Below are 21437 nucleotides of genomic sequence, written 5' to 3'. Positions count from 1 at the left end.
GTGGAGGTGGGGGTGGCAGCTGGGAGAAGGGGTCTAAAATGATGGGCTACTGGGTACAACCAGAAGGGGGTGCCCTGGAGGGGTGGGCAATGCAAAGTTCAACGATTCATACTTTAGCCTCAGAGCAGTAAGGCACCACCAGAAGTTTCAAACACAAGGGGGACAAATATGTGTTTACTAAAGCTCTTTCCAGGGGTCACATGAAGCCAGGGTGGAAGGGGCAGGAGTGGAGTGAGGAGACAAACAAAAGGAGGAATGAAGATCTCATGCATAGAGGGAACTAAGGGCCAGAGGCTGGACAGCAGGCCTTGCTCATAGCCTAGGAGGGGCGATTCCATCTCTTCTTCCAACAACAGAGTCTCCATCATCTCTGCAGGCCTGGTCCTCCACTCACTGCAACAAAACCTGCACCGAGGGCTTGAGCTTCTCCTTTATGGCACTGTCTGCTGGAGGCAAGTCCTTGGCCTTCATGACAACTGCATGTGCCTCCTGAAAGAGGTCCTTTCCCACGGCGGCCTCCACGCGTTGGCGCCATGCAGCCAGCTTGGGTCGGCTTTTGAAGACTTGGCAGCCAGCACTGACAGGCTATGGGGAGAGGGAGCCAGGTGGAGTGGCTACACATGGACAAGCACGAGGCAGCATGACCTGGTTGAGGGATTCCCCTGGGTGGATTTTCCCTCCTCTGCCACATATGGAATAGGCTAGAGGTTCTCTCCCAGGAGACACTAGGAAGCTTCTCAATATCACTGCAGGATAGGGTCTTGAAGCCCCATTTTACAGATGAGAACACTGAGGCTCAGAGGGGGAAGTGACTTGCCCAGGGCCGCACAGTCAGAAAGGGCAATGTGAGCTGGTATGTTGGCACCGTCCCAGGACACCCCACTGCCCAGTGGACCACCCTCCCCCATGGCACTCACATGCATCAGCTCCGTGATGGCCACCAAATCAGCCACTGAGATGTGGGGTCCAGCAAGGAAGTCTTGGTCCTTTAGGAATTTGTCCTCAAGCAGCTGCAGGCACCTTTCCAGCTCAGCCAGAGTAGATGCCAATGTCTCAGGGGGCACCTGTTCACCCAGGAACACTGGGAACATCATCTGGTGGGTGGGCAGGCAGAGAAAGGGCTCAGGGTCTGCCCAAAGCGCAGGCCGGTTCCTGCTCTCATCCAATCTATCACCAGGCCTTCAAATTTCTCCTCACACTCACCCACTCCATCCACCCACAGCCACCACCAGCCCAGGCCTCACCTACTCCCACATGGACAGCCTCCACCACTCCCTAGGTCCTCCTGCAGGGCAGCCGGGGGTGGGGGTGGGGGGCGCAGAACGGGGATCTTCTGCAATCCCAGTTTGCCCATATCACCCCCTGCATAAAGCCTTCCATGGCTCCCCACTACCCTCACCATGAAAGCCTACACCAGGCGCCTCCTCAGCACCACAGTCACCCTCTCCCCACTCCCCACCTCCTCCTCCACCCCAGGCTTCTCAAATGGGACAACACATGCAAATCCTTCTGGGATCTGATTAAAGTGCACGTTCCTAATCTGTATGCCTGTGTGGTGCTTGAGACTGTGCATTTCCAAGCTCCCAGGTGGTGCTGATGCTCCTGGTCCCTGGACCACACTTTGAGTAGTGAAGGTCTATATTCACTCTACTTGACTACTCTCCATTCTGCCTTCAAACGCACCAGGCTCCTGCCCCTACCAGCTTGAGGGGGCTCCTCTCTCAGCCCCAAGAGGCTTCAAGGAAGGCATTTCTAAGGTTACAGAAACCTGCGTTTTGCCCAACGACCCTTCAGAACAATGATTCTCTACCTACAGCAGAGTATGAGCATGCCCATCGCATGCTCCCTCACATGCACAGGGCACCCACTGTGTGCTGGGCCCTTTGTAAGTACCCTAAAAATAATAACTCAGGGCACACATTTCAAAAACATCTGTACATCTGATGGGTAAAAATGGTATCTGTGTCCTGCTTAAATGTGCATTTACTTGATTCTTAGGTTAAATGTATTTTCATCCATTTAATGACCATCTCTCTCTGTCCTTCAATTAAATCCCTGCTGGTTTCTTGTGCCCATTTTTCTCCTGTGCCTTTGTTTGATGGCATTCTGAGAGCATCTTAAATAGTAAGAATGTTACTTCTGGGGTGTTTCTTCTGTTAAGCATCCAGCTTCAGCTCAGGTCATGATCTCACGGTTTGTGGGTTTGAGCCCCAGGTCAGGCTCTGTGCTGACAGCTCGGAGCCTGGAGCCTGCTCCCGATTCTGTCTCCCTCTCTCTCTGCCCCTCCCCTGCTCATGCTCTGTCTCTCTCTGTCTCTCAAAAATAAATTCACGTTAAAAAAAATTTTTTTAAAGAATGTTACTTCTTTCAGGGTACCTGGGTGGCTCAGTCGGTAAGCGTCCAACTCTTGATTTCAGCTCAGGTCATGATCTCATGGTTGGTGAGATTAAGCCCTGCATCAGGCTCTGCACTGACAACATGGAGCCTGCTTAGGATCCTCTCTCTCCCTCTCTCTCTGCCCCTCCCCTGGTCCTTCTCTTCTCTCTCTCAAAAGAAATAAACTTAAAACATTTTTTTTGAAAAAAAAAAAAAAAGAAAAAGAATGTTACTTCTTTATAACAAATCCTTGCCAGTTTTTTGCTCATTTTAAGTCTAATTCTTTCCTCTTACACAAAATCATTGTATGTGTACAATCTGTTAGGCTCTTCTTTGAGTTTTTCAGTGTTCTTAGGCTTAGAAATCCTTGAATACCCAGAAATCGGATCAACTTTATTGAGATGTCTCCTCATCTCTGCTTAGTTTAAGATTTTTCATTTATACTTCCCTACTTGAAAAGTATGTGTGTGGTTAGAGGGTTTGACTTTTTTTCTCTCCCAAAAGGCAATGTCTCCAGGCAGTCTGGAGTATGCCAAAGGGCATAAAATTGATTCTCACCAGCTCAAGAATCAGAGCACATTGGGCAAAGTCAACTCCCTAGTTCTGCCTCGGTTTCCCCTCTGGGAAACAAGTTGGTTGGACTAGGGAGTCTCTGGGATTCTAGAATTTGGTGTTCTAAGGCCTCGGTTCTGAACAAAATGTTTTAAACAGAAAGCACTGTCCCTTGAGCATCCTAGAAGAGTCCCCATCCTGCCATACCTCACCTTCTGCCACATGGCTCGTGTGCAACTATTCCGTAGGGCCGTGTGCTGCCATGCTAGGTACTCGTCCACACGGGCACGGGCCTGCAGGTCCTGAGGGTACCAGTGGTCAGGGACCTCATACTTGCGACACAGATACAACAGGATGGCCACACTGGGGGACACGGAGGGGGCGGGAACATGTACTAGTCACTCTTCAGCCACTCCGTAGGGGCCAGCCCACACTGCTCACATCTCCCCAACTCCTCCAGGTGGAGCATTTCACTATCTCCATGGTACAGAGGAGGAATGTGAGGCTCAGAGAGGTTAGGTGACCGCCTTGAATCACACAGTTCTACATTAGGCCATCCTACCATCTGAACTAAGGGCACCAAGTGAAAAACAACATGTCTTAGGATTTCAGAAGGAGGGGGGTGGGGAACTCAGAGAAAGCTTCCATGAGGAAGGGGCACCCAACATGGTTCTTGAAGGACAAGAGCAACTCAGATACCACTCCCCACCATATCCAATGCACGGCCACGCCAGGAGCAAGGCCAAGTCCTCTGACACTCCCTGGGGTTCAGACAAGGCCTCCCGGGTGAACGGGTCACTGTTTTCCACCGTATCCCATCTCCTCTCTACCTGCCCAAAGCCTCCAGCACCCTCCCCCAGGAAGCCCTCCCTGACTTCCCCCCTTCCTCCTCTCCCTCCACCATGTCTGGCCTGTGCATCATATCTGGCCAGAGCACCATGCCTCCATGGATGTTGGATTATCCAGCGGCCAGATGTTCTGGAGCCAAGTGGAATGTGAATCTGGCTCTACCATGGAGGTACTATGTGGCTTCGGTAAAGGATACCACCATTCAGCTGCCAACCTTGAGGCTGGCCTGGGCTCTCATCTCTTCCACCCACCTCCAGCTCTTCAGCAAACTTAGGTTTGACCTTCAAGGGCATCCAGAACTGACCACTACTTTCCCCTACCCCACCACCTTGGTCTGGGGCCCCAGGACCTCTCTCCTGGATTAGCACAGTACCTTCTCAACCCAGCCAGAGGGATCCTTTAAAACCTAAGTCGGGGGCACCTAGGTGGTTCAGTCGGTTAAGCATGTGACTTTGGCTCGGGTCATGATCTCAGTTTGTGAGTTTGAGTCCCACTTGGGGTGAGCTTCTGTCCCACTTCAGGTGAACTCGAGCCCTGCTTCGAGTGAGCACAAGCCTCGCCCTGGGTGAGCTCCAACCCCACTTCTCTCTCTCCCTCCTCTCTCTCTCTCTCTCTCTCTCTCTCTCTCTCTCTGTCTCTGCCCCTCATGGGATTCTCTCTCTCCCTCTCTCTCCACCCTCACTCACTCACCAACCCCCACTTTAAAACAACAACAACAAAAAAAAAAACACAAGAAACCTAAGTCAGATCTCAGCTTTCCTCTGCTTAAATTCCTCCAATGGTCCCATCTTACCTACAGTAAAAGCCAGTCTTCCTGGCCCCACATGCTACCCTGAGACCTCAGCCCTTGCTTTCTCCCCTTGCTTACCCTAGCCACACTGAATGCCTTGCCTCTTCTACCTGTACCCCAAGCACTGTCTCACCCCATAGCATTTGGCTTTGCTGTTCCCTCCAGCCAGAACACTCTTCCCTACATACCTTGCATTTCTGTTCCTGCAGGTCTCTGCGCAGATGCCTCCTCTTCAAGGGGCCCTTCACTCAACATCCTACTCAAAATCGCACCCACCCTCACTCTTAGCCTAGTTATTTCCTCCATCGCACTCATCACCACGGGATGTGTTACACCTTTACAGAGATTATCACTCCCCCCTTCTAGAATATGAGCTCCATGAGGGCAAGGGCTTAGAATTTGTTCACTGCTTTGGCCCTAGGGTCTGGATGGTTCCTGGCCCTGGTGGGTGCCCAGCAAATAGCCACTGAAGCTCTCTGGGTGTTCTCTTGACATCCAGGGCAACAGGACTTGCTCCCAAGATTTGTAGAAGAGTAGCTCTGCAGCTACTCCTCAATATTTTGTGCAAGTCCCTCCCCTCACCCGGCCTCGGTTTCCTCATTTGTACCCTGCCAGGGGGGAGTGGAGATGCCATGACTTCAGCAGCCCCTCCCAGCCCCAGGCTCCTCTGCCTGCTGGGGCTGGCACAGGAGCTCAGGGCACACAAGCTGTGATCTAAGCCATCAACGGTAGACACCCAAATGGCTGACCGGCCTCACAAGGCCTGTAGCAGCCTGGGGACCTGATACCTCTCAGCCAAGGTGAAGTCCCCATCCTTCAAGGCTGGCACCTTCTTCAGGGGGTTCACCTGGACAAAAGCGTCGCTGTGGTGCTGACCTGTGGGAGAGACCAGTGAGGCGGGTGAGGAGAACCCTAAGCCCTCTGAGGTCTCTGCCCAACCCCCACCTCAACATCCAGGCACCAGCTCTTTCCAAGGCCCCTATCCGGGCGGGGCAGCGGGAAGGAGAACACTCTGCTGGTCACCAGATCACAGACCCTGACCTCCCCAGCAGAGGCCCACCCTTCCTGTGTCCACCCCCTTGGAAATCCGGGCCAAGCAGCATCTCAGCTTGGGCAAGGAGAGAGGGCGATTGCCAGCAGCTGTAATCCAGCCCCACCCCCAACCAAGTCCATCCATTTGTCGGACACTCCAGCCTCCTCCCTGGGCTCTAGGCTTGCCCCCTTCAGCCATCTTCCTATGCCGGGTGGGTGACCTGTCCACACCACAAAGCTCCACACACACCTGCTCCCAGCCCTCAGTGCAGCCTCGTTCTCTCCAGGAGCCTCTGTCCCATTCAGTCACCCAGACTCCACCAGCTTAGCTCTTCTTTCTTTCTGGTGCCAAACCCTCACGGCTCCTTCCCCCGTGGGTGTTCCCAGGTCTGACTCACTTCTGCATTCCTTGAGCTGGGCCAGTGCTGGGAGGTACGACAATCCCTGTGTGTGGAGTCAGAGCGATTCCACGGAACCAGGCTCCCGCCTGGCCATAGGGCCCGCTTTGCCCTTCTACTGGGTGAAGACAATCACCGCCACCCATTCTCCCTCCAGAAAATGCCTCCGTGCCCAGCCTCCATCCCAAAGAGGGCTAAAAAGGTGGAGCAAGGTGGCAGCATAGCAGTTGGTGTCCCAGGTTGGGGACACCAAAGACAGAAGGTGGGCAGGCTCAGCCAAGAAGGGGTCTCCCTCCTGGCCTGCCCAAGGATAGGCCTACTGTCCGATTACAGCCCTGCCTCCTCCACTGGATCCTGTAAATGCGGAGGGGAGGTAGGCAGGCGTAGGTAGAAGTAAAGAGGGGACGGGCTCCAAGTGGAACAGCCTTCTCTTGCTGACAGATGCAGAAATTCCAGAGATGCAGGCTACTCCAATAAAGAAATGAGAAGGCAGTTTCATGGTTTCCTACAAGCCCCGGTGTGGGGGTGTTGGCGCACTCACTCTGGTTCCCCACGCCCCCCCCTTCCCGTCCCCCGCGCCCCCCACTGCTTTCTGTCTGCTCTGCTCCCTCTTAACCTGTATTTTGACAAATGTTTCCTAGTCACTAAGCAAAGATCGGGGCTGTTGAAAAATACACCACCGATAAGTGATGTCACGGCTTCCGTACTGGAAAGTGACCCTTCCAGTGGCTCTGCGGCGCGCGGCCGGGCGGGGGTCCCTCAGCGCACAGGCGGCCCTGCCCCCAGGGCCTGTCTGCCGGCCCGGCCCACCTTTGAGCAGCTCCACCGTGCGCAACTCGAAGGGGATGCCGTTCTTCTTGGCGAAGATGTAGACGGCGCGGCAGGGCTGGGACATTAAGTCCAGGTAGAGCTCTAGGCCCATGGCGAGAGCGGAGGACCCGACCCCGGGGTCGCGCCTAGGGTACAAGACCGGGAACAGCAACGGCTGGCGGGAACGGCCGAGAGCCCAGCGCAATCCGCAATCCGGGTGAGGAGTTGGGGGCGGGGGAGGGTCTGAGCCCCGCCACACCCTCCCCGCCCATTGGATGGCTCCGGAGAACTTTGGACCAATCAGAGACACCCCAGCTCTCCCTCGTTCCCTCACCGGGAAGCCCTGTAGCGGTTCTCTTGGTAGCACTGGGAGACTTGGCCTCTGAACCGAGCTTTCGCTGCCAGGACACACCTCTTCCCCTGACCTCAATATCTACCTGGGGTTGGGGAAATCAAATAACTGTGTCCTGGTTTAGGGGTTACAGGGAACGCATTGCAAAGGAGAACACTGCTTTCTGGTGTTGCTGAAAACAGCAGACTGCGCTTCGCTTATCTAGTTAATGTGTATCTAGCGGGCACTCACTTCGCTTATCTAGTTAATGTGTACCTAGGGGTTAGGTCCTGCCGGTACCCATAAATTCCTTGGGTTATGTTATCCCATGGAATATTTTATCCTGCCTTAACTTGTTTTTCTGCGCGTTTTCAATTTTTTTTTTTTTAACGTTTATTTTTGGGACAGAGAGATAGAGCATGAACGGGGGAGGGGCAGAGAGAGAGGGAGACACAGAATCTGAAACAGGCTCCAGGCTCTGAGCCATCAGCCCAGAGCCCGACGCGGGGCTCAAACTCACGGACCGCGAGATCGTGACCTGGCTGAAGTCGGACGCTTAACCGACTGCGCCACCCAGGCGCCCCTTCTGCGCGTTTTCTATACGTTCTTCCTGGCACATAGCCCACGGACGTATTGCACAATGTTTCCCTAAATGTATGCTCAATAAATACGGGAGCTTGAGAGCAACTCTAGGAGACTTCCCTTAGCCTCCCCCTCACCTCTCCTGACTTGCACGGAGTCTGGAATAATCCTTTCTGCCGTCCTCAGCTTTGCTGGACGAAGCCAAAAGCCGAACCCACACTGGGACAGTGAGGGATGATAATGGGAACAGGACGTCAAGGACGCTTCCAGCACCGAAGGTCAGTGAATTGAGCAGCGGAAAGGGCTTGGCTGCCTTCCATTGGCCCAAGCTACTTCCTCAGACTGAGAGAGGAGGGGCTTCTGATTCCCGGGGAACACAAAGGGAGGCAGAGAAAGGAGGTGCAGTAGCCTCCCCTATGGCCAGTGCTCAGGATGGAGGCTGGGGAGGTTTCTGGACCCCAGCTCACTGTGGAGGCCAGGCCCACGCTACTGGAAAGAATGAGCCACCCCTCCCTAATCCCTGGGGTCATATTCCTTACACTCCAGCTAATCCCTCTAGCAAATGGCAGGAACCCATGAGGCCCACCTAGTGACTTGCAGGGGGACTGAAACTTCCCCAGCTCCTTTGCAGGGCCAAGTCCCTCCAACTGACACCGTGGGGGCTCCTGAGGTCTGTGGCTATGGACCCCCATTCCCTAAGAAAGGCTCTTGGAGTAAGAAAATCCTGCCCCCAAAGCCAAGATTCAGAAAAAGCCCCTTGACAAGAGGATATTATTGGAAAATTTAAGAATAGTTTGGCCTCCCTAATCCCCTAAATTCCCCGTTTATGTAAAATCTATTTCCCCAGGAGAGTGCCTTCACAGCCTAGTGCTGGAGCCCTCTCCAAACTGGAAGGGGCCATGTTCTCCAGTCCCTTCATTGTCCTGCCCTCTTGCACAAATCGCCTTTGGCAGGATTACTATAATATCCAATCTCCCTGCTTCCTCTCTGGCCATCCTCCAGTCCAACCCCCCGCATCCAGCCAGAATATTATTTTAAAATGCAATCTAGTGGGGTGACTACCTGGCTCAGTCGGTAAAGCATGTGACCCTTAATCTCAGGGTTGTGAGTTGAGGCCCCACACTGGGTGTGGAGCCTACTTAAAATAAAATATAAGTAACTAAGTAAATGAATAAATAAATAAATAAATAAATAAATAAATAAATAAATAAAATGCATTCTCAGCACACTATGCCTGTTTATGGTTTACAAATCATAGGCATGGCCTTTAAGGCCCTGCATAATTGATTTCCTGACCAGGAGAGCTGCTATTTGAATTTTCCCCTCCTGACCAATCCTGCAGAACACAGGCAGGACACATGAGCTACAGCACTTGGTGCCAAAGGGCCATATCCTGGGAGGTTGGCCCAGGCAACTGATTGATCACCATGCCTACAGCCACCACATACGGGATGCCTGCTGCCCTCTGTGCTGTCTGACAAATCACTTTCTCCAAGAACTAGAAGATTAGAGGGAGTTTGTTCATTTCACTCCTGGAAACCATCATGGAGAAGCTGACCCATTGGGCTTAGGAAAGGGGGTTGTCTTTGGGATACAGAAGAAGACGAGGACCAGGACAGAAGGTCAAATAAATCACACATTATTAGAAGCACAGGCTCAGGCTGAGCCCAGGTTTATTTCCTAAACTGAAAACGAAATGCAGTGATTAAAGGAGATAAGATCTGGGTGTTCCATTCTCATTGTGGCTTTCAGGCCGCTGTGGAAGATGGTGTGGGTGTAGGGATCTAACCTGGGGAGCAGAGGGGCAGTGGGACTCAGGCAAGTCACTCCTGCCCTCTGAGCCAACCTCCCATGGGAGATTGGAAATGAAGATGCTTTGCGAACTATCCTGGGCAGAGCAGGTACAAGGCTTCCTGGCTCACCGGATCATGGCCAGCACCGCAGGCATCAGCTTCTGCTTTATGGTGGGGTCTGCAGGTGGAGAGTCCTTGGCCTTCAGGATGACCTCATGGGCCTCCCGGAAGAGATCCTCTCCCACTGCTGCCTCCACACGCCGGCACCATGCAGCCAGCTTGGGTCTACCTTCAAAGACTTGGCAGCCAGCACCCACAGGCTGTAGGGAGAAAGAGAACGGGATGGGGGTGGGTTGGCAAGGTCAAGAATGGCAGCATCTGCCCGGTTTGGGGGCCACATAGCTCCAGAAGAGGTTTCTATAGATAAGCACAGCCGGTGGCAAGACTTCAGCAACTCCCCAGGGCCCTCCCCGCCTAGCAGGCCCACCCTATCCATACAACTCACATGCATCAGCTCTGTGATGGCTACCAGGTCAGCCAGGGAGACATGGGGCCCAATGAGAAAGGCCTTGTTCTGGAGGAACTTGTCCTCAAGCAACTGCAGGGTCACATCCAACTCAGCAAGGGTGGTCACCAGCATCTCAGGAGATACTGGCTCACCCAGGAAAACAGGGAACATCACCTGGTAGGTGGGGAAGCAAAGCAAAGGGTTAGGGGCCAGCCCAGCCAGCCTCAGGGGCAGGAAGGCATGTGTGCCTCCCCACCCCAGTTTGAACTGCTTTCTGGCTGCATGCACCTCTCTTCTATAGCCTGGGTAGGCCTGCAGGGAAACTCCCAGAGGACCATCTTTCCCAGAAATATTCCTTCTTCTGTGATCTCTGATGGCTGAACCTCAGGAGCATCCGACAGAAGGACTCAAAGGGGACCTGAACAATGAGTTTTATACTTTGGAAGTAGGTATTAGGCTTGGGAACAATCTATTTTATAACATCTTTCCCCCTGAATATAAAGCCAGTACCTCTTACTGTATAAGTAATTAGGAAGATAAGCTAATAAGATTTCCACCCTGCCACTTATAGAGTGTGTGGACCCAAAACAAAATCCTCAAACACTCTGAACTTCAATTTCCCCGTCTATAATATAGGAATAATAATAGTGCCATGACTCCTCTTGTAAATGGAAAAGTGGGGCCCAGAGAGGCACCGTCACTTGCCTGAAAGGCACAGTCAAGAAAAGACTAAGTCAAGAGTAGAACCAACATTTTCTGAGGGACTAAGGAGGAGGGCCAAGAAAGAGTGGTGTCCAGGATTCTGGGAGGAAGGTGTTTTAGGGGGAAGCCATCAACAGCCTCAAGGTTGGCAGAGCTGTCTGGGAGATACATAGATGGGGATCATGAGAGGGAGGCTCATGCTTTGTTTGGTAAGGTCGTTTGGGAGAGCCTGAGATACAGGTAAACAGATACACAGGACTAGGACTGTACACGAGCCCTGGCTTTGGGCTTCAGTTTCCTCTCCCATACAAGGTAGACAGAATCAACGATCGCCCACTGGTGCCCTGGAGGCCAGTTCTGAGCTAATAACATTGGTCTGGCTACAGAGTTTTTAAAAATATCGATCAGTTGCTGACATTTAACATGGGGACATTTCATATGAGAGTCCAAACTTCCAGTTTCTTTTTAATTAAATTAAATATTTTTTAATGTTTATTCATTCTTGAGAGAGAGAGACAGAGAATGAGCAGGGGAGGGGCAGAGCAAAAGAGGGACACAAAATCTGCAGCAGGCTCCAGGCTCTGTCAGCACAGAGCCCGATGTGGGGCTCGAACCCACGAGCTATGAGATCATGACCCGAGCCGAAGTCAGACGCTTAAACTTAACTGACTGAGCCACCGAGGTGCCCCTCCAGCTTCTTTTGAATGTAAAGGGTGCTGGCCATAGGGTATCCCTGCTCAGTATCTAAGGCTGATGTTCATGGGCTCTCAGTCTGCAGAACCCCACCTAGGCCTCTTCCCTCTATTTATTATCCGCCTCACCCCTGCAAGAGGTTGTGGACTCTATATTTCCCTTCTGTTCCAATTTGGTAGATTCAAAATTCTTAGGGTTTTAAAAAGTGGTTTTGTTCCCCTTTATTATTTTTTTTAAGATTTTATTATTTTTTGGAGAACTATAGACCAATTTCCCTGATGAACATGGATGCAAGAATACTCAACAAGATATTAGCCAACCAGCTCCAACAATAAAACATTAAAAAAATTATTCACCACGACCAAGTGGGATTTATACCTGGGATGCAGAGCTAGTTCAATATCCGCAAAACAATTAATGTGATTCATCACATCAATAAAAGAAAGGACAAGAACCATATGATCCTCTCAATAGATGCAGAGAAAGCATTGGACAAAATACAGCATCCTTTCTTGATAAAAACCCTCAAGAAATTAGGGATAGAAGGAGCATACCTCGAGATCATAAAAGCCATACATGAACAACGCAATGCTAATATCATCCTCAATGGGGAAAAACTGAGAGCTTTCCCCCTAAGGTCAGGAACAAGACAGAGATGTCCACTCTCACCACTGTTATTCATCATAGTATTGGAAGTCTTAGCCTCTGCAGTCAGACAACAAAAGAAATAAAAGGCATCCAAATCGGCCAGGAGGAGGTCAAACTTTCACTCTTCACAGATGACATGATACTCTATATGGAAAACCCAAAAGATTCCACCCCAAAACTGCTAGAATTGATTCATGAATTCAGCAAAGTTGCAGGATATAAAATCAATGCACAGAAATCGGTTGCATTCCTATACACCAACAATGAAGCGACAGAAAGATAAATCAAGGAATCAATCCCATTTCCAGTTGCACAAAAACCATAAAATACCTAGGATTAAATCTAACCAAAGAGGTGAAAAATCTATACACTGAGAACTATAGAAAGCTTACGAAAGAAATTGAAGAAGACACACAAAAAATGGAAAAAGATTCCATGCTCCTGAATAGGAAGAACAAATATTTCTAAAATGTCGATACTACCCAAAGCAATCTACATATTCAATGCAATCCCTATCAAAATAACACCAACATTCTTCATAGAGCTAGAACAAATAATCCTAAAATTTGTATGGAACCAGAAAAGACTCAGAATAGCCAATGCAATCTTGAAAAAGAAAACCAAAGCAGGAGGCATCACAATCCCAGACTTCAAGCTATACTACAAAGCTATAATCATCAAGACAGTATGGTACCAGCCCAAGAACAGACACTCTGATCAATGGAATAGAATAGAGAACCCAGAATGGATCCACAAATGTATGGCCAACTAATCTTCGACAAAGCAGGAAAGAATATCCAATGTAATAAAGACAGTCTCTTCAGTAAGTGGTGCTGGGAAAACGGGACGGCGACCTGCAGAAGAATGAACCTGGACCACTTTCTTACACCATGCACAAAAGTAAACTCAAAATGGATCAAAGACCTCAACGTAAGACAGGAAGCCATCAATATCCTTGAGGAGAAAGCAGGCAAAAACCTCTTTGATCTTGGCCGCAGCAACTTCTTACTCAACACATCTCCAGAGGCAAGGGAAACAAAAGCAAAAATGAACTATTGGGACCTCATCAAAATAAAAAGCTTCTGCACAGCAAAGGAAACAATCAGCAAAACTAAAAGGCAACCGACAGAATGGGAGAAGATATTTGCAAACGACATATCAGATAAAGGGTTAGTATCCAAAATCTATAAAGAACTTATCAAACTCAACACCCAAAAAAACAAATAATCCAGTAAAGAAATGGGCAAAAGACATGAATAGACACTTCTCCAAAGAAGACATCCAGATGGCCAACTGACACATGAAAAAATGCTCAACATCACTCATCATCAAGGAAATACAAATCAAAACCACAATGAGATACCACCTCACACCTGTCAAATGGCTAACATTAACAACTCAGGCAACAACAGATGTTGGCGAGGATGCGGAGAAAGAGGATCTCTTTTGCATTGTTGGTGGGAATGCAAGTTGGTGCAGCCACTCTGGAAAACAGTATGGAGTTTCCTCAAAAAACTAAAAATAGAACTACCCTATGACCCAGCAATTGCACTACTAGGCATTGATCGAAGGGATACAGGTGTGCTGTTTCAAAGGGACACATGCACCCCCGTGTTTATAGCAGCACTATCAACAATAGCCAAAGTATGGAAAGCGCCCAAATGTTCAACAATGGATGAATGGATAAAGAATGTATATATATGCAATGGAGTATTACTCGGCAATCAAAAAGAATGAAATCTTGCCATTTGCAACTACGTGGATGGAACTGGAGGGTTTTATGCTAAGTGAAATTAGTCAGTCACAGAAAGACAAAAATCATATGATTTCACTCATAGGAGGACTTTAAGAGACAAAACAGATGAACATAAGGGAAGGCCAACAAAAATAATATAAAAACAGGGAGGGGGACAAAACAGAAGAGACATAAATATGGAGAATAAACTGAGGTTACTGGAGGGGTTGTGGGAGGGGGGATGGGCTAAAGGGTAAGGGGCTTAAGGAATCCACTCCTGAAATCATTGTTGCACTATATGCTAACTAATTTGGATGTAAATTTTAAAAAATAAAAAATAAAATTAAAATAAATAAATAATTAATTTTTAAAAAGATTTTATTATTTTTTTAAAGTAATCTCTTCACCCAACACGGGGCGAGATCAAGAGTCACATGCTCTACTCACTGAGCCAGTCAGGTGCCCCTGTTCCTCATTAAATATAAAAGACCATAATCGGGTAATAAATACATTCTGATGTATTTATATAATGAATTACTACAGAGTAGGTTAAAAATGGATAAATTAGATCCACCCATGGCAATATAGAAAAATGCACGTTGCAGAATGATATGGGGAGCACTTACATAAAACTTTAAACACTCAAAGCAAAACTTTATTTTGTTTATGAGTACACATAAATGTAATAATGTATAAAATCGTGAACTGGAAGGACTCCCACCAGATCCCAGAGCAGGGTGGCTTCTCAGGAAGGCATGAGGGCAACCAAGAAGTTTTTTGGCTTTTGTTTTCTGTTTCTGTGTTACATATGAAATGACAGGAGATAGAACAATAAAGCCAATGACCCATACACTTTAAATGGGTTTTTTTTAATGTTTATTTCAGAGAGAGAGACAGACAGTGTGTGTGTGTGTGTGTGTGTGTGTGTGTGTGTGAGCGGAGGAGGAGCACAGAGGGGACAGAGGATCCAAAGTGGGCTCCATGCTGACAGCAGAGAGCCTGATGCAGGGCTGGAACTCATGAACCGTGAGATCGTGACCTCAGCCGAAGCTGGATGCTCAACCAACTGAGCCATCCTGGCTCCCCGATGACCCATACACTTTAAAAATGAGGAATCCCATTTCTTATTGGATACCAAAGTCACAAAAACCATGGCTCCCATCATAATAATGGTGGAAAGAAAATAATCTTATTTTTCTTTAAAGCCATCAAAGAATTATAGAACTGTTTAAAATGGAAAATAAAAGAAAGAACAAAAAATAAAAGAAAAAAAGCCAAGGGCGCCTGGACGACTCAGTCAGCTTGAGCATCTGACTCTTGGTTTTGACTCAGGTCACGATCCCAGGGTCATGGGATTGAGCTCCATGTCGGGCTCCTCACTGAGCATGGAGCCTGCTTAAGATTCTCTCCCCCCAACCCCCGCCCTCTCTCAATCTCAAAAGGTTCAAGCAAGTTGGGCTCTGCGCTGACAGCACAGAGCCTGCCTGGGATTCTCTGTCTCCCTCTCTCTGCCCCTCCCCTCCTTGCACGCACTGTCCATCTCTCTCTCAAAAAAAATAAATAAATAAACCTTAAAAAAAAAGTTTCCATATGCTTAGAGACAAATATCTCCTTCTGGGAAAATGAACGAATGAGAGATAACAACTATCAGGGAGTAATGGTTACCCGGGAAAAATTAGAAGTAACAATTTAAATGTTGCTTGCAGGAGTATTTCTATTTACCAAGAGCCCTAAAGAATGTTGACCATGAAGAGAGGTATCCTGTGATTGTCCACTAAGAAGTGACCATCACAAGATAATGACCATGGGACTGAAAGATGTTTCCCTGCTCCCAGCCCCTCACCCTTTGGAAAAGTGCCTTTATAAGCTGTACATGTTGGGGGGTGGGGGGTGGGAGGTGGCAACATTCCTCTTTCTTGTTGGCTCCCCTGTGTACAAGCTATCTCTAATAAACTCCGCCTGCTTTCTTTCTCAGTGTTTATTTTTGTGACATTGAGATTCAAGAACTGGACTCAGGGGTCCAGTAGCATCCATCTCCAAACTCATTCATCATCCCAAACTGAAACTCTGTGCCCATTAAACAACTTCCCTTTCCCTCCTCCCCCCGCCTCAAACCCCGTCCCCTGGTAGCCATCTTTCTACTTTCTCATCTTTATGAACTGAAATAGTCTAGAGATCCCACATAAGTGGAATCATACAGGGGCGCCTGGCTGGCTCAGTCAGAGGAGTGTGCGACTCTTAATCTTGGGGTCATAAGTTCCAGCCTCACGTTGGATATAGAGATTACTAAGAAAAATAAACCTCAAAAAAAAGTGATAAAAAATCTTTAAAAAGATAAAACAAGGGGCACCTGGCTGGCTTAGTCCATGGGGCATGAAACTCTTGATCTCAGGGTTGTGAGTTCAAGCCCCATAGTGGGTATAGACATTACTTAAAAATAAATTTAAAATCTTAAAAAATAGGGGCACCCAGGTGGCTCAGTCGGTTAAGCATCTGACTCTCTGTTTCGGCTCAGGTCATGATCTCATGATTCCATGGGTTTGAGCCCCACTTCCGGCTCTGTGCTGACAGCGCAGAGCCTGCTTAGGATTCTCTCTCTCTCTCTCTCTCTCTCTCTCTCTCTCCCTCTCCCTCTCTTTCTCTGTCCCCGCCCCCTCTCCCCCCCCCACTCATGCTATCTCTGTCTCTCTCAAAATAAATACATAAACTTAACAAAAAGTTTTTAACCTTAAAAAATAAATATATAAAAGTGGAATCATAGAGTATTTGTCTTTTTCTGCCTGGCTTATTTCACTTAGCATAATGTTTTTAAGGTTTATCCATATGATAACATATTGCATTATTTCCTTCCTTTTTATGGCCGAATAATATTCCTTGGTATGTACATACCACTTTGTTTATCCATTCATCCATCCATGGACACTGGCGTTTCTCCCACCATCTAGCTACCTTGAATAATGGTGTTGTGAACAACAACAGGGGCACCTGTGTAGCTCAGTCGGTTAAGTGTCCAACACTTGATTTCAGCTCAGCTCATGATTGCACAATTCATGAGTTCGAGCCCCACATTGGGCTCCGTGCTGACAGTGCAAAGCCTACTTGGGATATTCTATCTTTCCCTTTCTCTGCCTCTCCTCGCCTCAAAATAAATAAATAAACTTAAAACAAAAAAAAAGACATCTGAAACCAGAGATGAACTGAAACTAACTAAAGCTACAACCTAGCCCACCTCCTGATTAGCTGGAAGAAATTAACCTCATACCATGGCTGCCTGACGGAGGAAAATACAAACTCTTTCTAGAGGCATTTAGTATGTACTTCTATCTCTGACTTCTTGTATTTATTTTTGTAAAGTTTGTATTTATTTATTTATTTGTTTGTTTGTTTGTTTATTTATTTTTGAGAGAGAGAGAGAGAGCACAGAGGAGAGAGGCAGAGAGAGAGAATCTTAAGCAGGCTTCATGTTCAGCATGGAGCCAAATGTGGGGCTCAATCCCACAACCCTGGGATCGTGACGTGAGCTGAAATCAAGAGTCAGATGCTCAACCAATTGAGCCACCCAGGCGTCCCTCTACCTTCTTTCAAACATAATATGTAGTACACAATATTAAATTATGAGACATGCAAAAAAAGAAGAAAATGTGACCCATAATCAGGAGGATAAAAAACGGCCAATAGAAATAGGTCCACAGGGGACCAAAGTATTAAAATTAACTGACAAATTGGGGCACCTGGGTGGCTCAGTCGGTTGAGCGTCCGACTTCGGCTCAAGTCATGATCTCACTGTTCATGGGTTCGAGCCCCACGCCGGGCTCTGTGCTGACAGCTCGGAGCCTGGAGCCTGCTTCAGATGCTGTGTCTCCCTCTCTCTCTGTCCCTCCTCTGCTCATGTTCTATCTCCTCTCTCTCTCTCAAAAACAAATAAACATTCAAAAGAAAAAATGTTTTAAAAAAATAAAAATAAAAGTAGCTAACCACGACTTTTAAGTAATGATTATAAATATGCTGAAGAATTTAGAAGAAAATATGGACTAAGCAGGTATACAGATGGTGAATTTCAGCACAGAAATGGAAACTTAAAAAAGAACCTAGTGGAATTTCTAGAACTGAAAAAAAAGTATCTCAAATAAAGACTGTATTACATGGGTTTCATAGCATCGTGGGGGCAACAGAAGAATTAGTGGAGTCAAAGTCAGAGCAGTAGAGACTCTCCAAATGGAAAAGAAGAATGCGATGGTGCTTTAGCCCCTTTGGGGTGATACCCTGACTGACCTCCCCACCCCAGGGCCTCACCTTATGCCACAGGGCCCGGAGACAGCTTCTCCGCAGGGTCGTATGCTGCCATGCCAGGTACTCATCCACACGGGCACAGGCCTGTAGATCCTGGGGGTACCAATGGTCAGCGACTTTATACTTGCGGGTCAGGTAGAGCAGGATGGCCACACTGCAGGGGAGGAAGGACACTGTGCGAGGGGCTTTATACAGAGTCCCTTCTTTAATCTTCCTGACAATGTGCCAAGGTATTTGCCTTATTCTTCAGACAAGGAAGCCATGCTTAGAATAGTGAAGGGACTTGCCCAGGCACAGTTTCAGAAGAGCTGAGAGTCTATCTGAGGCTCATCCTACCACCGGGCAAAAGCCCACAGCAGAATATCCTGCCAAGTGTTCAGAGACAGTTTCTGACCAGAGAGCTTCCTGGAGGAGATACCATCAAAGCTGAGCCTTAAAGAAGCTTAGTTCTTCTTAGCCTGCATCCATTCTCATCATCTGGCATCCAGCCTAGCCTCAGACGGCCTGATTGCTCAAAAAGGCTTTCTTGTCATCTCTGTTCTCCCTAAAGCATCCTGCAGGAAACACTGGGGGTGCCGCAGGATCATGGAACAGAACAGACAAGGCCTGGAGCTTCCTCCTGCCCTGGGTTATGAAGGTGTTGTGACAGGGGTGGACCTAGAGGGCCCCTGAGTACGCATGAATTGTCTCTAAAATAAAGGGGTAGGCCAAGATGGTTCCAGTGAGGTCTGGTAGCAGTTACCTCTCAGCCAAGGTGAAGTCCCCATCTTTCAAGGCAGGCACCTTCTTCAGGGGGTTCACCTGGGCAAAGGCATCGCTGAGGTGTTGGCCTGCAGAGAGCCCATCGTGTTGGGGGAGGGAGTTACCACTGAGGCCTGCATGGCCTGTGCCCACTCCCTCCTATGCCCAGGCCCCAAATTCATGACTTTTCTCCAGCCCCCAGCTGTTCTCCTGCATGGCCTAGGCTGGTGAGGGCCACTTTGGAAGAAACAAGAGACTACTCTGCCAAATGTTGCAAAATGAACCTAGTCAGCCTATGCCAAGTCCCTTTGTGCACAGCCCAAGGTGCAGGATATGATGCTTCAGTTGGGCCTTCGTACGCACCCCACCCATCACCTTTGCACCAACCCCAGCCTCATGAGTTCATATTCAGGGTGCCCCAAGCTTTCAGAGCAGGGTGGCTGTTCACCCTAATGGAGCTCTGACTTCGTACAGTGCCCCTTTCCCTGTGGACTCTAAGGTAAGGTCACCAAATACAGAGAAGTGGCCTCTTCCTGGTATCTGTTTACCTGCAAAGAACTTCTACCAGCTCTTCTGTGTCCCCTTATTCACCCTGTCCTGGCCATTAGGGACGCAGGGGCTGGCCCTACCTTTAGGCTCTGCTGGAGCTGGGACAGTCACATTTTTGTCCCCAAAAGGTGCAGCCTAGTGTCCCCGGGGACACAGGCCTCTGCTTGAGTGCATCTGGGTGGTTCCTACTCCTTCAGATGCAGCCAGAGAGAAGCTTCTGAACAGCACTTAAGCTCATTGCCATCCTGCTCAACAGTCTTCAGTGGCTCCCTATTACCCCAGGATCAGGTGGAAGTTCCTCAAAGCCGTATATGATTGCCTTCACCCTCTAGCCTCAAACACACCCACCATCCTCCCACTTCCCTCCCTGAGACTGCTCCTTCTTCACCAGACACACCTGCCCTCCTCTCCTAGTGAAACACACTGCTCTCTGCACCCTTTATTTAACAGCCTGGCTGGGATGTTCTCTTGTCCCTATGCCTTCTCCCCTATACTCTGCAGAGGTACCCCCTGGGCAGGACAAGTGGGAAATGCCCTGGAGGGGGGAGAAGATGATGATTCAGGCAGAGGGACAGGCCAGTGCAAAGGCACAAAAGCAGGCAAGGGCCCCACACTGGTGGGGAAGCGATGAGGGGAAAGGCTCAGCCAAGGAGAGTTACCCTACTTGCCCACCCAGGAATACCTGGGTCCTGCCTCCCTCTCACCCCCCAAGTTCCAGCTGTGTCCTTGGAGCCTCGGGAGCCTGCCAGAGAAACAAATCCTCCTGTTGCGAGTGCAGGGATCACCAAGCCCAGCAGCCTTCCCTGCAGTCTCCCCTCAGGCTCCCAGCACACCCCCAGGGGGACCCCCACCCAGCAGGAACAAGAGAGGCAGAGGACAAGGTAAAGCAGGAGAAGGCAAAGCAGAAGAAGGAGGAAGGGACAGAGGGGGACCCCCAGTGCAGACTGGACCAAGGCATAGAGCAGGGCTGGAAAGTGAGACCCTGGGACAGTGACCGTTGTTGCCGAATTTCAGCAGTTGGGGGCCACCAAGGAGGGACTCGGCTCCGCCCCGGTCTCTGTGCTCAGCCCTCCCCCTGCCCCCATCTCTGTTCTGGAGGTCCTCTATCCCTATGTCCAGGTGTACCCTTTCTTTTTGCTCACGAGGTCTCTCTTTTTCAAGTTCTCCACCCCTCTACTCGGCCTCCGCCGAGCCCCATCGCCTACTCGGTGGGACGGAGCACTGTTTGGGGGATGAATCTCGGATCTCCCTGGCGGCTCACCTTTTCCGGCGATGGCCCCGAGAAGGAGCTGGCGCCGGAGGTCCTTTTAAGCAATATTTGGCCTCCCCGTTCCTCCCCGATCTCTCGATTCCCAAACCCGAGCCTCGGCCCGCCCACCTTTGAGCAGCTCCACTGTGCGCATCTCGAAAGGAATGCGGTTCTTCTTGGCAAAGATGTAGATGGCGCGGCAGGGCTGGGACAGCAGGTCCAAGTAAAGCTCCAGGCCCATGGCGGAGCGGAAAGACCCGACTCTTGACCCGAGGGACTCTGCAAACCCCAAGCTGCCGGGGAACTCACACACAGTCCTCGCGGCCACGCCCCACCGGCCACCAATGGGGAGCCATTGGGCAGCTCCGGGCACCCCGGCGCTTTGGTCCAATGGCTGCGCGGCCATGGGCCTGTCTGACAGGTTGGTTAGAGCAGCGCACCGCCCAGCAGGCCAGGTGGTGGCGCGATGGTCATCCCTCGGAGGGTCCTTTGTGACTATCTTATTTCACTTACCATAGTGTCTTCAAGGTTCTTCCGTGCTATTTGTGTCAGAATTTCCTATCGTTCCCATTTTAGAGATGTCGCAATGGAGGCAGAGAGTGATTAAGGACCCAGAAGGTCCGGCTCCAGAGATCTTAGCCCCACACCGCAGAGATCCTGATACTAGCCAATGGCACAGCCTCAGGGCTTATGTCTAGCATTTTGTGGTAACTCACTCTGCTCAGATGCTACTCCCTGTACTTGGGTCTTCCTGCTCCTGCCGGCACAGTGCCTCACATTCCCTGAGTTTGTTTCTTCCCTCATTCAAA

The 21437-nt window shown here is 49.4% G+C and overlaps 2 protein-coding genes and 1 long non-coding RNA gene across 5 annotated transcripts; 1 reads left to right on the top strand and 2 right to left on the bottom strand.

Annotated features, from left to right (window-relative positions):
* Positions 1 to 145: 145 nt before the first annotated feature.
* On the bottom strand, positions 146 to 7040 carry LOC122470364 (glutathione S-transferase theta-3-like). The gene is made up of 5 exons (XM_043557873.1): positions 6808 to 7040; positions 5356 to 5443; positions 3141 to 3291; positions 918 to 1094; positions 146 to 585 (listed from the first exon to the last, which is right to left on the bottom strand). The coding sequence occupies exons 1-5, from the start codon at positions 6917 to 6919 to the stop codon at positions 391 to 393; spliced, it is 723 nt and encodes a 240-aa protein (XP_043413808.1). The 5' UTR covers positions 6920 to 7040; the 3' UTR covers positions 146 to 390.
* On the top strand, positions 6936 to 15770 carry LOC122470365. Its single transcript, XR_006293902.1, has 3 exons — positions 6936 to 7024; positions 7907 to 7998; positions 15506 to 15770. It is a non-coding gene; the product is annotated as an uncharacterized LOC122470365 (long non-coding RNA).
* Positions 9363 to 20953, bottom strand: LOC122470363 (glutathione S-transferase theta-1). Of its 3 annotated transcripts, XM_043557869.1 has the most exons (5): positions 20758 to 20952; positions 18832 to 18919; positions 18093 to 18243; positions 10019 to 10195; positions 9363 to 9833 (listed from the first exon to the last, which is right to left on the bottom strand). In XM_043557869.1, the coding sequence occupies exons 1-5, from the start codon at positions 20867 to 20869 to the stop codon at positions 9639 to 9641; spliced, it is 723 nt and encodes a 240-aa protein (XP_043413804.1). In that variant the 5' UTR covers positions 20870 to 20952; the 3' UTR covers positions 9363 to 9638. The 3 variants fall into 3 exon arrangements, with proteins under 3 accessions (XP_043413804.1, XP_043413805.1, XP_043413807.1); XM_043557870.1 differs by lacking the exon at positions 18832 to 18919 and having other exon boundaries at positions 20758 to 20860; XM_043557872.1 differs by lacking the exons at positions 10019 to 10195; positions 18093 to 18243 and having other exon boundaries at positions 20758 to 20953.
* Between the last annotated feature and the right edge of the window lie 484 nt (positions 20954 to 21437).

Source organism: Prionailurus bengalensis, chromosome D3 (genome assembly GCF_016509475.1).
Source record: "Prionailurus bengalensis isolate Pbe53 chromosome D3, Fcat_Pben_1.1_paternal_pri, whole genome shotgun sequence".
NCBI lineage: Eukaryota > Metazoa > Chordata > Mammalia > Carnivora > Felidae > Prionailurus > Prionailurus bengalensis.
The sequence above is the reverse complement of the archived record's forward strand: the minus strand, read 5'-3'. Positions and strand labels throughout refer to the sequence as shown.